At 38.7% G+C, this 16,885-nt stretch overlaps 1 protein-coding gene across 1 annotated transcript in view; it reads right to left on the minus strand.

Moving 5' to 3' along the window:
- Positions 1 to 13,828, minus strand: part of DRC1 (dynein regulatory complex subunit 1) — a 35,829-nt gene extending 22,001 nt beyond the window's left edge. Inside the window, exons 1-6 of the mRNA XM_044659603.1 lie at positions 13,813 to 13,828; positions 12,560 to 12,630; positions 12,014 to 12,160; positions 7,841 to 7,978; positions 6,202 to 6,288; positions 5,725 to 5,847 (exon numbers count right to left, since the gene is read on the minus strand). Of these exons, the coding sequence (XP_044515538.1) occupies positions 5,725 to 5,847; positions 6,202 to 6,288; positions 7,841 to 7,978; positions 12,014 to 12,160; positions 12,560 to 12,630; positions 13,813 to 13,828 (582 nt within the window). The remainder of the gene's footprint in view (positions 1 to 5,724; positions 5,848 to 6,201; positions 6,289 to 7,840; positions 7,979 to 12,013; positions 12,161 to 12,559; positions 12,631 to 13,812) is intronic.
- Between the last annotated feature and the right edge of the window lie 3,057 nt (positions 13,829 to 16,885).

The following is a 16,885-nucleotide window of genomic DNA, read 5'->3' on the forward strand; positions in this document are numbered from 1 at the left end:
GAAGGAAGGAAGGAAGGAAGGAAGGAAGGAAGGAAGGAAGGAAGGAAGGAAGGAAGGAAGGAAGGAAGGAAGGAAGGAAGGAAGAAAGAATTAAAGAAAGAGAACAGAGAAACCTACAATCAAAGCACAATTTGTTCTGCTGCATAATAGCAGATTGCATACTACCAGACCTTCTAGAAATGCCCATTAACATTCAGAGAAGGGGGTTAACTTTGTATGCAGGAACTTGTGAGATTTCCCCATTCTGAGGTTTTTGAATATTGAACTTTCTTGGCAGCTTTGGGCTTTTGTCAAACCTTGTACTAAGACCAAATCAAGGCAACAACCTTTACAGTTATTAAGAGCCAAACCACACTGGCACAATTCTGCAAACTAGCTGGTTTCTTCACACCTTCCCAGAAGTACAGTAGGGAAATCATGAAGTTCTGGGATATGCAGAGACAGCCAATATGTGCATCCTGTTGAAAGGATGGTCCAAGAGTCCCAGTCTGCCACCCTTGATGGCCAGTTTCCCTGAGCTTCCTTCTCTTTCAGATAGGAGCTACTTACTGAGTAAATCAAAAGAGGTGGGGTAGGTAGGCACAAGAAGAGTTAAAAGCAGGGCTGCCTTCCTGACTTAGCCTGCACTAACAAATAACTAGCTTGTGGGGAATTCAAAATTGGCATTAACAAGTCATAAAAATAAAGGCTGTGGTAAAGAATAAATTCTTTGTTACAAAGATAAAAATCTCATTAGATGTCAAATCTTCTGAACTCCAGGCAGCTAGGTGGCACAGTGGATAGAGCACTAGACTTGGAATCAGGAAGATTCATTGTCCTGAGTTTGATTTCAGCCTCAGATACTTACTAGCCACGTGTCTCTGCTCAAGTCACTTAACCCTATTTGCCTCAAATCTTTATCTGTAAAATGAGTTGGAAAAGGAAATGGCAAACTATTCCAGTATCTGTGCCAAGAAACCACAAAGTGGAGTCATGAAGAGTCAAACATGACTGAAACGATACAACAAAGTACAAACTCCCCCTTCAAATATGGAGCCCACGCCTGCTCTTTGGTAAGTATAAAAGGTAACACTACCCAAGCCAGATTCATATTCAGTTTTCCTATGTGAATTCTTAGGAAATAAAATAAAATCACATCAACCAAGCAACAAGCATTTATTAAGCTCCTCCTATGTGTCAGGGACTGGGGATATAAACCAGTAAGTGAAATGTTCTCTCCCTCAAAAAGCTTATATTCTAATAGGGTAGAGAACCTACTTTCATATGGACATGTACTAAGGGGGTGCCAGAACCAGCCTGAACTGGACAGGGAGTCAGGAAGACCCGAGTTCAAATCTAATCTCAGACACTTAGTACTTATATGATCCTGGGCAAGCCATTTTACCTCTGCCTTCCTCTGACTCTTCATCTGTAAAATGGGAATAATAACACCTACCACCACCACCCAGGGTTGTTATGAGGATCAAATGAGATATTTGGAAAGACTTAGCATAGTGCCTGACACATAGTAGGTACTATATAAATGTTAGTGATAGAAATCATCATTATTATTACAAGGTGGTTGTTATGTGCACATTTATACCTCAGAAATCAGCAGATGCTATAAATCAGGGCTCCATTTGTTTTACTGACTGTCTAGACCAGTGATTCCCAAAGTGGGCGCTACCGCCCCCTGGTGGGTGCTGCAGTGATCCAGAGAGGTGGTGAGGCCACAGGTGCATTTGTCTTTCCTATTCATTGCTATTAAAATTTTAAAAAATTAATTTTCAGGGGGCGCAAGTAATATTTTTTCTGGAAAGGGGGTGGTAAGCCAAAAAAGTTTGGGAACCACTGATATAGACTTAAGAAAGTGATGGAAAAATGTTAATAAGGTAGATGAAATGTATAATTGTGCTGTGCTTTTGAGAGAGGCTGTTGTTAAGCATTTACCAACATATCTCAGATATGTACAAAATATAAAGCAGAGAAAAAATCAGAGGGAAAAGCACCTTCAGTCAGATCAACAGCAAAGCTCTCATGGAGAAGGTGGTATACTGCATCATCTTAAAGAAAATAGGAGGCAGCTTGGTGGCACATGGATAGAGCCCCGGATTTAGAGGACTCAGAAAGACCTGAATTTGAATCCTAGTTCACTTATTGTGTGATCCTGGGCAAGTCACTTGATCCCTTAGCTTGAGTTCTTGCGACTGCAGAATGGGATTAACACCAGCACCTACATCCCAGGGTAGTTGTGTAGATCAGCTGAGGTAACATAAGTAAATTATTTTGCAAATCCTAAGTGTTATATAAATGCTAGCTGTTGTTAAGACAATTATTAGTAATTAAGAGATCATCGTTTATTAATGAATAGATTTCTTAATTAAAAGACAACAAAATTAGGTGCTTCATTTTCTCAGAGCCATATTTATTATAATTATACTGCTAACTCACGGGTGAAGAAGACTGACTATGGCTGTTATATTACTAGCCTACCATATCACTTACGTTACTAATCTATATGGCTTATATTGCTAGTTACTTATATTGTTAGTTATATTAATAGCTCCCAGGTGAAGCTTGCCTATGGATTTTATTCATTACTAGCCTATTATATCAATTATGTTACTAGTCAATATATTATTTATATTGCTAGTTTCTTATATTATTAGTTCTATTACTAGAAAACAGGTGAAGAATAACTATGGATATTGTAAATAGTTTTGCAAGAAGTCATCTTGGGCTAGAACAGTTGCCAGTTGCTAGTTTGGATTGTAGAATTCAGGGGTTGGCATGAGCTGGCATGAGACCAAAAAGACCATTAAGAGCACCCTATAAATAGAAGCTGGATCCTTATCTCAGGGTCTCAATTGTGAGAATCAGTGGAAAAGTAGGCTCTTCAAAATCATCTCATAACTATTTCTCAAGCTAGGGTTAACTTATACTCTTTAGGGATACTTACTCAGGCTCATTGCAGTGAAATCTACATCTATTGCCAAAACATCATTATTCTACAAATTTCTTATTACCAACAAGAAGATAATCACAGAAGAACAATCCTATTAAGAGTAGCCAACTTGATCTGAGCTAAACCATCTAGCAGCTTGGCTAGGCCAAGTGGCCTGGCCAGGCTAACCAGCCTGTCAGGGTTAGTGTGTGAACATCATCTGAAATCTTCTGAAGATATATATTATCAGTTTATTTAGTTTAACAAGGATTCAGGATTTATTCCAATCCCTGTTCCTTTTCCACTTTAACCCATCCTTTGCCCATCCTTGTTTTACTTTTATTAAATAAGTTTAAAAGAGAAACCTATTACTGATCTGATCAGCTCTCAAAATTCTTAGGTGATAAGGTGACAGTTGAAACTTAACAACTTCTACTTAAAAGTTCAATCAAGTGGTCAATAAATTCTTATCATCTAGATCAATATTATAATCATCAAATCACAGTCAGATTGGAATCATCTTCAGTAATTTAAGTTATCAATACTTATAACATCTAAAAGAACTGAGTTTATTTTACTGGCAGTTGAGGAAAGCTTATTTACTTCCTCTTTGGGTCAGCTGTGAAGGAGGAACCAATCAAGTGCAGAGTTCTATCAACTGATCCATTCCTGACATTATTTAGCAGCAGAGTTTCTCAATACTCTATATCTATATCTATATCTATATCTAATTTTTAAACCCTTACCTTCTGTCTTGGGGTCAATACTGTGTATTGGCTCCAAGGCAGAAGAGTGGTAAGGGTAGGCAATGGGGGTTAAGTGACTTGCCCAGGGTCACACAGCTGGGAAGTATCTGAGGCCAGATTTGAACCTAGGACTTCCCATCTCTAGGCCTGGCTCTCAATCCACTGAGCTACCCAGCTGCCCCCTCGATACTATATTTAGCAACATCTCACTGGGTTATTCCATTTGGGAAATAGTTCCCAAACCTTCCTTTACAATTATCATTCTAATTCATGACTCTCCATTTTGGGAGGGTCAGCCAAGGCAGAGAACTGGGTAGTGGGGAAGTAATCAACCCTCACAGATATATCTTTCCTGTAAGAAAGAAAATTTAGGTATTATATATATATATTAAAATGTGGCCGCCAGGAATCAACAATTCAGGTTGATTCCATAATTAAAATCAGACCCAAGTCAGCATCGGGTTGAGGAGTTTATTTACAATCTGGTAGGTAAAAAGTAGGAATAAAGAGAAAGGGAGAGAAGAAGGTTAAAAAGCTTAATAAATGAAGCTGTAAGCCACAAGGCCCAACAGCCAGATAGGCAGAGTTTAGAATTGGCCCAGCTAGGCCAAGGAAGTCAGCCTAACTTACCCACGTGACAATACAGAGTGGAAGCGGTCTGTGGTCTCAGGAGATGCTGCTTCTTCCAGTTCGAGATGGCAACTGCCCCACAGGAAGTTCCCTAACTTACTTAAAGGGATAGTGTCTTTCATCACTTCCTGTGGTCCACCTCTAATTCAAATGGACAAATGGCAGTTTCTACATTGATTTGGACTGCCCAAAGGGCAGTCCCTTATTCTTGATTTGTTACTTATTGTCTCGTGTGGGTAACTCGTCTCCCCTCCCCACTAAGGGAGGTGGGAGTGACATCACAGCACGCCTGGGTTGAGTAGATTTTTGACTATTAATGGGATCTGGCTAATTCTATTTACACATTCCCCACCAGAAATAAATATAACTAAGAAGTTACAGTTTCACAGATGATCTGAGAAGACAAAGGATACATTCAAGTTTGCTTAGAGTTGAAAAATGAATGGGGAGATAGGGAACTACTGGCCGAGGAGCCTGAGGAAGGTATGGTTATTATCAGGGCACAGTAACCAAGCCTCTGCAAGCTAAGCAGGGCTTGCCATTGTCTTCTCTAATAACGACATTCTTTCCCATGAGAACACATTTCCCCAATCTTCAGATGAGCCACAGGGAGTCTAGCCACAGGCCTTTGCAGTAACAGCACTCTTTCTAGAAGCACAACAGAAGCCAGACTTTGGGTTCTGATTTCCCATTTCCTATTCCCATCACTGTGGATGGAGAGAATCCAAAGCAGACAAAGTAACACAACTCTTCTCTTATGTGGCTTCTCTTTGCCACTGGTCATTCTCTGTACCTATGCCCAATATTGCTTAAAAAAAAACCACAACTTTCTGCATCAACAATCCTGAATTGCTATATCTCTTCTGTCTTGAGTATTATTCCCTTGGAAGCCACAAAGTAGATTTAGACGGAGCTTTAATAGGGTTTTAGTTGGCCTAGTTTCAAAGTCTTCACTCAGTATTTGATTTTCTTTTTTTTTTGGGGGGGGGCTGGCTTGTATTTTATGTTTGTGGTTTTTCCTATGAATTTATGTCATCAGGCTTCCCTCCTTCCTGTACTCATGCAATTGCTTTTTCTTAAATTTGGGACTCATTTCTCCCTATTGAATTTCATTCTGCTGGTTTCAGCTGTTTCAGCCCTGGAAGAGTTTTTTTTGCAGGCTGATGTTGTCACCCTAAGCATGAGCTAGTGGTCCCCTCTAGCTTTGGGCCACCTGTAGGTCAGAGACACATGCCTTCCTGGACCAGCTCATTAGAAGGGGATGTGAGGCCTGTAGTTAATAAACAGCACCTCTACCATTCCCCATCTCCCCTTCCCTGGCATATTATGGGCAGTCAGTAGAAAATAATCACCAGTCTTCTCTCTCTGAGTTCCTCTATGGAGGAAAGCTGAATGGACCATGATTTATCTCCCCTTTGACCTAACCTGTACATCCAGCTCCAGCTTGATCTTGATGGAGTTGTATTCTTCTGAGTCCCGAATTCTCTGCTGGCTTAACTGCTTTTCATAATCTTCTACTCTCCTCATGTGGGCCATCAGATACTCCAACTAAGGTCAGAAGGAAACAACAGCAAAAATTAAACAATCTGGGACAGACAAGTGGCTCAGTGGATAGAAAGCCAGGCCTGGAGCCAGGACGTGCTGGGTTCAAATCTGACCTCAGACACTTCCTAGTTGTGTGACCCTGGACAAGTCAATTCACCCCCATTGTGTAGCTCTTACTGCTCTTCTGACTTGAAACCAATATTCGGTATTGATTCTAAGATGGAAGGGAAGGAGAGAGAGAGAGAGAGAGAGAGAGAGAGAGAGAGAGAGAGAGAGAGAGAGAGAGAGAGAGAGAGAGAGAGAGAGAGAGAGAGGCGCCATTGGCTTCCCTTACTTGTTCACTCCTTCATCCTTTACCTCCTTGGCATTGTGAATGTACATCTCCCGCTCCCATTTCTTCTTATTACTGGCCAGTAGCTCTTGCCGCTCCTGCTCAAATGCTTTCTGTAATCAAGAGGGCCAAATATGATAAAAAAAAAATGCCATCTGCTTCCAAAGAAAGAATTGAGAGAGTCTGAATCCAGACCAAATCAAACTTTTTTCACTTTCTTTCTTAATTTTTTTGTTCCAGTTTTCTTCCACAAAAGGATTAATATGAGGAAATGTTTTACATGATTGCACATATATAATCTACATGAGGTTATTTGCCATCTCAGGGAGTGGGGAATGGGAAGGAAGTAAGGGAGAGAATTCAAGACTCAATATTCCTTGAAAAATGTTGGAAAGTGTTTTTACATGTAACTGGAGAAAAAAATTAAATAAAAAGAGATAATTTGGAAATTAATTTGACTGATTTGATGTCATCTGACTAGTAATAAGTTTTATTTCATGTTTTAAATACATGATATTATGAATGTTATTATTGTGTTCCTAAATTTTCCTGTATTGTTCCCTGCTGTTCTATAAGAAATGCTGTTAAGAGAATGATAAAATTATGTCACTAGAAAAAAAAAAAAGGGCCAGAGCCTGGAGCCTGCTTTGAGAGGCACGAGCCCCATACTTTGAGGAGCTCCAGATGATAATCTAGCTCAGTTCTTACAAAGACACACGCCTTCTCTACACAAAATGCAAGACCTCTGGCTCTAAGTTGGCAGCCTCAGTGGTCTAATTTTAAGAAAATGGTGATTAAAGGCATCAAACTGGCAAAGTTGGAATATCCCTCTGAAAGAGTAAGTGACCCCATTCCTCAGGTCAGTACCAGTGACAGTCGAAAGGGTAGTTAGGGAGCAAAAGAATCAACCTGTGGGAACTAAAAGAAAACCAGGCAAATAGCCCAGGGATCACACTTTAGAATGAGATAAACCACATGGACAAGAGGGAAACGTTCCCTCTACCATTGGCTAAGATGCCTATGAAGCAAAGGCAGAACTCAGTGGATAGAATCAGAGAAGAAGCCTTGGAATGCAAAATTTAGAAGACCTAGATTTAGTATTAGGATTCTATCAACTTCTAGGCATCTTTCCTAGGGAAGGGGCTATAGAGGCACCCTTTGCCTCCAGGATCCTCATCCCATTCTTATTCTTCTACATTTTGGTCCGATTACAATCTGGATGATCCTGGGCAAGTCACTTAACCTCTGTCTGCCTCCATTTCCTCATCTGTAAAATGGAGATAATAATAGTACCTACTTCCCACTGTTGTGAGGATCCCATGAGATAATATTATTAAAGCGCTTAGCGCAGTGCCTGGTAAGCACTCTACAAGTGTTAGCTATTGTTATTATCATTATTAGATTCAACAAAAGTACTTAAATCTCCCATCATTTTCCCTTTTTTTTTCTCCTATAAAGAAATGTGGTGGTTTATATATCTCTGATGGAAGGCCAATTATATAAAGGAACAAAGGTCAGAGCAGCAAAATGTTTGGGATGCCTCCCTGGTGCATTAAGGCAGACACACAGTCCTCCTCAGAGAAGCTTCCCAAGTGGACAACGAATGCCATTTCCCCAGTCTGGGCTAGAAGTGGTCTTTGCATCTCCTACCCCTGTCTTTGCTACCTCAATCTGGAAGAGCTCTTGACGGAAGGTCTTGATTAGAGTCTTGACTTGTTCTTCCATCCTCCCTAGTAGCAGGTTAATGTCATCAGCCTGTTTCTTCAGGTCTTTCACATACTGATCATCTTTTGCTTTTAACTCCTAGAAAAGAAGATGAAAGATGTCAGTTTCAAGAAGAGGTAGTGCTAAGCATTAAAAAATAGTATTCACAGAAAGAATCCATAGATTTCACTTGACTGCCAAAGGCTTTGATCTATTACACCAAAATGGTTAAGAACCCCCTGCTATAGTCTAACTTTCCATGTAATGTAGAAGTCTCTTCCACAACATCCCTAATCAATCTGATCTCGACTTGAATACCTACTATATCACAGGGAGCTGCCTCTTCTTTTGTCATTGTTCCTCCTTGGGTTAAGACAAAACCTTAAGAAGTCTAAATATATGAAATGATAATAACAATTCAAAACAGATGATTGTGATAAGCACAAGGGAATATAAAAAGTTTATATAAGACATGGACTCTGCCCTCATGAACCTTTCAGTCCAAGAAGGAGAAAAGTGGTGTGCTTTTGTTTTTACCAACTATGTGCATAGCTTTAATATACAATATTATATAATAAATGCCTTAGAGGGCTAATAAAACAAAACCAGATTATGCCAGGTCTGAGGAGAGATCATTATCAACTGGGGGCTTCAGGAAAGTCTTCATGAAAGAGGTGGCATTTGAGTTGAGGAAGGGTGGGAATCTGACAAGCAAAGAGGGGAAGAGAGGACATTAAAGGCATAAGCAGCAACAAGCGCCAAGGCAGGAAAATATAATTCACATTTGGTAGGGGTATAGGATAGACCGATATGCCTGAAACAGACTCTACGAAGAGCAGTAATGTGAGATAAGGCTTGAAAGGCAGGGTGGTACAAGATTAAGGGCCTTGGATACCAAGTGAAAGAAAATAAATTTTAACTTGCAGACAAGAGAAAATCACTGAAGATTTTTGAAAAGAGGCACAGCATGACCAGACATGGAAGGGAGAAAGAGTAGAAGAACCAAGAAGGGAATATTGTAATAATCCAGAGCAGTAGTATTAAAGCAGTGGCTATGGGGGATAGAGAGGAGATGTAGATGGGAGATGTTGTAGAAGTAAGTGGCAGCTGACTGGTGATGAGAAGGAAACTGATGGAGAAGGAAGAGTTGAAAATAAACCTGAGCAGGGCAGCTGGGTAGCTCAGTGGATTGAGAGCCAGCCCTAGAGACGGGAGGTTCTGGGTTCAAACCTGGCCTCAGATACTTCCCAGCTGTGTGACCCTGGGCAAGTCACTTGACCCCCATTGCCTAGCTCTTACCACTCTTCTGCCTTGGAACCAATACATAGTATTGATTCCAAGACGGAAGGTAAGGGTAAAAGAAAAGAAAAGAAAAAAAAAGAAAAGAAAAGAAAAGAAACCCGAGGTTAAAAATATGGGATATCCAGCTTATGATAGTACCAGAGAGGGACAGTTAAGTCAAAAGGAGGGGGAAGTTAGAGCTGAAGAATCTGTTCAGCTTGAGGTACCAGAGGGACAATTCAGGAAGGATGGCAATGAGAGATGGAAGACTAGAATCCAGAAGCAAAATCAGACAGATAACAGCAATAGAGATATAAACAGGCATGCTATAATTATATATAAGAATATATTATATAATATAATAATAGTTATGATATGCAATATATATTATATAATCTTACTTGGGCCTTTACTCTTGATTCATTGTATATCAGTGGTAAAGTCAAGTCAACAAGTACTTACTTATTAATACTGTTTACAAGAAAGGAAAAATAGGCCCTGCCCTCAAGGACCCCCAAGTCCAATGGGGCAGGCAACCTATAAATAACTATGTGTGTGTGTGTGTGTGTGTGTGCGTGCATACATACATATATATGTATATATACATATACATATACACATATATATGTATATCTTTGCTAGCAGTACACTCAGGATCAGATGCTGTTTGGTAACTCCATTGCCTATTCTCACTCTTATGCCATAGTCCACGGGCAGAGAGGAGAACTTTTGGACAAGAGGAAGTGGGAGCCCTGAGAGCCAACTGTGCAGCAACTCCATTGACTATATCCCCTTGTAGGTCACAATTCAAGGGAGGAAAGGGGCGCTTTCAGTTAAGAGATCAGGGATTCTGAATGAATATGATTGTTTCAAGTTCCAAAAGAGAAGGAGCACTTTGGTGGTAGGGAATAGAGTATAGACCAAGAGAACAGTGAGTGACCACACTTCTCCCCAGATCTTGGAAGTACTGAAAACTTCCAAACCCCCAGAATAAGCTCTGAAAACAATAGTGTGAAAAGCCTGAAGCTTAATGGGTCCTCTCCTCCTTCTCCAACTGTGAACAGAGCCCAACATTAACATAAAAGTCCAAATCAAGAAATAGAGTAGAAAAATGAGCAAATAAACAAAATTTTAAAAGGAACCTAATCATAAAAATCCTCTGAGGTGACAAGGAAGCTCAAAATAAATTCAGAAGAAGACAATAAAGTCAAAATGGTTACATGCAAAGCCTCAAATAAAAAATGTGAGTTGGATAAAAGCCAAACAAAATTTCTTGGAAGAGCTAAAAAAATATTTTTTAAGGATCAAAAAAGGCAAAGAAATGAAAGTAAAGAAAGAAAATTATAAAAAGGCAATTAGCAGGAGATGGAGCTAAGATGGCAGAGAAGGTACATGGACCAGCCTGATCTCTGCCAAATTACCCTCCAAACAAATTTGATAGAACGCCTCAAAACAAATTCTAGAGTGGTAGAACCCACAAAAGGACGAGGTGAAACTATTTTTCAGTCCAAGACAACTTAAAAGGTCAGCAGAAGTCTATAGTACTGAAAGGAAAGCTGAGTATAGACCAGAGCACCAAAGCAGGCCCCACCTTGCAAGCCAGCGCAGGCCTTGGAGGTGGCTGAATTAGTAGCAAAGGCTTCTGGAGCTCTCAGCCACAAAAAGTAATGGGGGCAGGGGGTTGGAAAACTGGTTAGAAGATTACAGGAGTCCTTTTCCTGGCTCTGGATGCAGGACTGTGTTGCATTGTCCATACACAGATCCAGGTTGCAATTCCTGGTTGTACAGTCCCTGAGCAAGAAAGAGCACTAGGATATACCAGTGCTTGTGGCCACAGGAGAGCAAGCAATCCTGGTCAGAGTACCAAGGCAGAAAGGAATACTTGTCATCACTCAAAGACCAGAGTACAGGCTGAGACAGTATTAAAAATATATCTTCTTAGATCATACCACCGTAGAAGAACTGAAAACTTCTATCTCTGAAGTATGAAGAATGGTTGAGTGGATCCTAACCAGTTTTTTAAGAAACTGGTTGCATCTGGAACTCATTGTTCTGACCAGACATTATCACTCCCCAACCTTCCTAGCCTTTGACCATTTTGTAAAACAATTTAACCTTCCTGAGTACGCTTCCCTACTGAAGTGTATTTAAACCCAGTTCTTTTTATTATGACAAAGAATTGGAAATAGAGAGGATGTCCAACAATTAGGAGATGGCTGATCATGTTGTGATACATGATTGTGATGGATAATTTCAGAAATACCTGGAAAGACTTACATGAACTGATAAAAAAAAAAGTGAGCAGAACCAGAACATTGTCCACAGTAATAGCAATATTGTACAATGACCAATTGTGAATGACTTTTGGTGTGGGTTTTCTTTCACAATGTGACTAAAATGGAGATGTTTTGCATTACTTCATATGTATAATAGATATCTAATTGCTTATCTCCTCAGGGAGGTAAGAGGGGTGGGAGGGAGGTAGAGAATTTGGAACTCAGATTTTTAAAAATGATTGTTAGGGGGCAGCTGGGTGGCTCAGTGGATTGAGACCCAGGCCTAGAGATGGGAGGTCCTGGGTTCAGATCTGGCCTTGGATACTTCCTAGCCGTGTGGCCCTGAGCGGGTCGGTTGGCCCCCATTGCTTAGCCCTGTAACAAATAAAAAAATTAATATAAAAGGATATATATATATATATATTAGGGTTTAAAAAATGATTGTTAAATTTTTTAATATAAGTGGAAAATATTTAATGAAATATTTTAAATGAATAATAATAATAATCTTCCTCTTCTAAGTCAGCACCATACTCAATCCTAATCCCACCCCATTTCTACAGCATTAACTTCTTGCCTGTTGTAAGTCACCAATAAGCTTGTTCTTCTCCTCTATCAATAAGGCACACTGCTGCTGCTGCATATTGAGTAAATCCCACAGATCCTGGGGAATCCGCTTCGTCTTACTTTCTTGCCACTTTCCAGTAATTTCATAAAACTTTTCCTGACTGGNAGAGGTGTCAAAAGAGGGGTCTCAGATTTTTATCTATTCTCTTATTGGCTTCCCATACTCTCCTATATTTTATAAATAAATTGCTAAAAATCATTTAGAATCGATATTTATTCAATTCTTGGGGACCACTCTTTTAATATTCAGTCCAACCAAACCATAATTTTCCCCCTTTACACACCCCAACCCTTCAGAGTACCACAGAACCCTAAGGAAGAGATGTAGTCAAACTGATTCTAGGAAAGAAAGTCAAAGCCGTATTCTCCTCCAACCTTCCATCCCCCCAAAAAACAAGACAGGCTGAGAACAATTAAAAGGATTCAAAAATTTATTCTTCACTTCTTTTACAATAGATATTTAATAACATTCAAGGGCTCCGAATTAAAAACCTACCAAATTGTGAGTTCCCAACATAGCAGCAAAAATGAACAAGAATCCTGATGCGATGGCAGGGCTCTCATAATCTAATGACAGAGAGTATGGAAACAGTCAATTCCCCATTATCTGAGCTAATTGAGAGCAACAACAGGTACTCCAAAAACCATTTTATATTTGGCTTTGATATATTTTCAAATATAGGTATGTTAGGCATTTTAAAAATTCACAACATTTCAAACTATATAATTTAGACACACTGAGAAGCCTTGTCTCAGAAAAAGCTATCTCCATTCTGTCTCTGACTGTGTCTTCCTTGTTCCTTATATCAGGCTGAGAATGAATATCATCAGCATGCTATCCAAGCTATGCCTTGACAAAATAACTTTATCTCTTGGTGAGCTATCACCCCTACACAGATAAAAATGGACAAGGAGCTCGCTCTAACTTTTTAAAAAATTTATAAATGAGATGAACTGAAATAAAGGTGGCAAACACTATGACTCCAGGAGATTTCTTAGTGTTACAAGCAGATTATGAACAAAAGGAGAGAAATTCTAATAAGGGTTTAAGCTTATTACTAACAATCAAGAGTGACTATGCGTGTACACAAATATATATGTGTATACATATTACATGTATACCTATACAGTTTATATATTTGTTTGCATATACATATATTTAATTGTTAAATACACACATTTCACATAAAACTAGATATTTTTAGTGCTACAATATTTACTCAGACTATCATGTCTTAGCCATGCCAATTATATAACATGCCCAAAAAAAATCTTTATTTTAGAGGAAGAAAACATTCATTTTCATCTATTTAATTCCATTTCCATCTCTAATAAATTCCAGTTATTTCAAGCCTACTGGTTCTTCACAGTATGTACTTTTCCAGGCATAGTAAAAAAAAGGGCAGAAAAGACATGAATTAGGACTGCTGCAGAAAGTCCCTAGTACCTGAATCAGTTATAGAAAGATTAATCTATTTGGTCATCATTCCAGCCCATTTTTAATTCCACAACACAAAACTTCACTAAAAACAAATCTATCCAATATTCCTTATATAGATGTATAATGCACTTGGTCTTTGTTCCTGCAAACTGAAGGGGAGAGTTTACTTCTTGGCAATTATTCAAGTCTTTGGCTAACCAAGTGAATACACAAACTCTAAAACCCAGGTTTGAAATTAGGGATCTACCACCAAACCCCAATTTCTTGGCACATTTTCAAATGAACAAGGCCACTGTCCCATGAAATACCACCTTTGAAGGACATGTTGTCCAAATTACTATAAAATGCCAGTGGATTAGGTTACAATATTCAAAGTCTCAGAGACTATGGTATTGGTCAGATAAATACTCTCCTCTAAAAACCTGGTTAGTAATACCAAGTACCAACTAAACCTGTTCAGATTTTATCATTTATTTAAAAGTGGTTGGCAAGAAATTAAGAAACCATAATCATGGCCATTGAAGGGCTAGTGCGAATAATAACCTTTTTTTCTTAACAACTAAAACTTGATATAATATCCCCACCCAGATTAGCTACCACAGTCCAAAAAGTAAGCCTAGGCACACAGAGAATCTGTGCCTGCTAGTCATTCAATGAAATAACTTTAACATTACCTAATTTTCACTTAGCATTAGCCTGTAGGCGTGGTTAAATCTGTGCCTGAAAAATAGATCTCATTCATCGAGTTTTATTAAAGATGGTTCGGTAGGGGCAGCTAGTTAGTGACTAGAGAGCCAGGCCTGGAGTTGAGAGGTCATGTGTTCAAATCTGACCTCAGACACTGCCTAGAATTCTGTGACCCTGCGCAAGTCACTTAATCCCAACTGCCTAGCTCTTACCTCTTTTCTGCTTTGGAACTAACAGTGTATAAATTCTAAAGGTAAAGGTTAAAATATATATACTTGAAACCATATATGTATATGTATGGTTCCAAAAGTGACAGAACCATGTAGGGACATGTTCAATTTGATTTTTAATGTGCCCCTACGTTTAACTCCTTCTTCTTTATCTACAGGGAAGTCAGACCCGAATGCTAGAGTAGGGGGAAAATAATTTGGTTACAACATTTAAAAGGGGAAATCGGATACTTTAATTAAAATTTCTAAAAAAATTGTTGAATGTGACACAGATTGATTAACACTGTTTTATTGTTAAAAGGGCCCATCATTTAAAGTGCATCTGTCAGTATCAAATGCAGTACCCAGATAAGAATCATCCTGTAGATTCGAAGGTCTTGTCTGACAATAAAGTAAAACTATTCACTGGCAGATGCTTTAATATAAGTCAACTGCAATTCATGGTGGGATGAAGCTATTTAAATTCAAAATTTTCCCAAATGATATTAATAATAATAATAGCATTTATATTGTGCTTTAATATATGCAAAACACTTTATACATTATCTCCTTTGATCCTTGAAACAACCCTGTGAAGTAGATGCTATCCCCTTTTTACAGATGAGGAAACCGAGACTCCTAGGTGAAATGATCATACATAACAAGTCAGCCTCTGAACTCAGGTCTTCCTGGTTCCACAAACAGGACTTTTTTCACTATACCACCTAGCTTCCCCTTAAGACTGCTAGAGCCTAGAACCAAAATCAAGTTAAAAGTTGGTTTCAAAGAATCTCCAAGTGATTCAAGACTTCTACCCAAGTTTTTTGTTTGATCGTACACCCAAGGCCCACAGAAATTCCAGCCTATCAGAGTTCCTCCACTGCCATTATGCCAATCACCATAAAGGTCAATTCAGAGGCAAAGCAATGCCATAAGTAGAATGTTCAACTATCCTTGGTGTTGCCTCACTAAAAGGAAGCACAGGTTAGGTGACAGAAAAAGTAATTTTTAGGCTTCCAGTTAAACTATTTAGAAGGGTCTTTGGCTCAAAAAGTCTAAGCTATTTTTCTATTTTCCTCAAAATACATTAACTCGACCTCTGTCTTAGATGCCAAGAGGTAGGATTCCTGATATATAATTAAGGAAAAGTAATCTTCTAGAACCAAAGGAACTTTCAGACATAGATGGCAATAGTACTCTTTCTTTCAGCTTCTAAGGAGATAGTCTGGCTATTATTTCTTCTTTATTTCACTTCATTAAATAATGGCATAGGTCTCTATGTATGTAATAGAAATTCAAATGTTGACAGTTAATAGAAAAAAAACTTGAGTATTCATTGAAAAAATGGTTCACAGAAAATTAATTTAAACCAACCATAAGAATGCATAAAAAGAAGTACAAATAAGAAGAAAATTCATTACAATGAGCTTTGGGTAGCATTACTTTAAATTCTATACTACCACCACCTCCCTACCCCATTTTGCTCTCGTAGATCAGGTGACATACTTAAGGAAAAGGGATGGGGAGCAACTAGGTGGCTCAATGGACAGTGCCAGGCCTAGCTAAAGGCAGGCATGCCTGGGGTTCAAATATAGCCTCAGACACATCCCAACTATGTGACCTGGGCACCTAGTCTCAGTTGTCTAACCCTTGCCACTCTTCTGCCTTGGAACCAACACTTGTATTGATTCTAAGACAGAAGATACGGGTTTTTTGAAAAGTTGTAATATAACATTTATACTAAACATCAGACTTTAACTAAAATGCCTTGCTAAAAGAAGGTGAATTCCAGAAAACATCTTCAGAGATCATCTAGTCTACTGATCCCTTCATTTTACAGAAGGGGGAAATGAGACCCAGAGAAGTCACACAACACTTAAGTATCAAAGAATTATATTCTTCCTTCCGTCAATTGAAAGCAACATTAGATTTAAGTTAGTTTTTATTAGTTGCTAGGCTAAATAACTTCTCACCAGAATATTATAGGGCCTCCTCACAATATTTCTCCACACAGTTTTTCCAAAGAGATCAGCCTGTTAATCCATATAGGAAAAATCAAGTTGATAAAGAGTCTATTTTGCCCAGATTCTGACATTAAGTTAGATAGGTGGCTCATTGGGTTAGCCCATCAGAAAGTTTCTAAGTTTAACAATATAACAAAAAAAGCATAAACATTTTCCTTTTCTATTATGTTAAAAGGATAATAAATAAAAAGTAGCAGTAGTGTAATATACTGAGACAAAGTAGGTATGGAAGGAAAGTAATTCCATTTTTTTCTCATCTTTCCATAACACTCCCTTAAATTACACATTAAAATTTCAAGTACAGAGGATAACATTGTTTCCAGAACACTGCTTTCCACAAGTCCAAAAGGAACCCTGTCAGAGCATAAGTCTAAAAAGAAATTTCCAAGAGGTCAACATGACTTTGGTTAGTAGAAACAAAATAAATGTCTAAAATTTCTGGTTAGGCTACAAAACGTTAC

This window comes from Gracilinanus agilis, chromosome 2 (genome assembly GCF_016433145.1).
Source record: "Gracilinanus agilis isolate LMUSP501 chromosome 2, AgileGrace, whole genome shotgun sequence".
Classification (NCBI taxonomy): Eukaryota; Metazoa; Chordata; class Mammalia; order Didelphimorphia; family Didelphidae; genus Gracilinanus; species Gracilinanus agilis.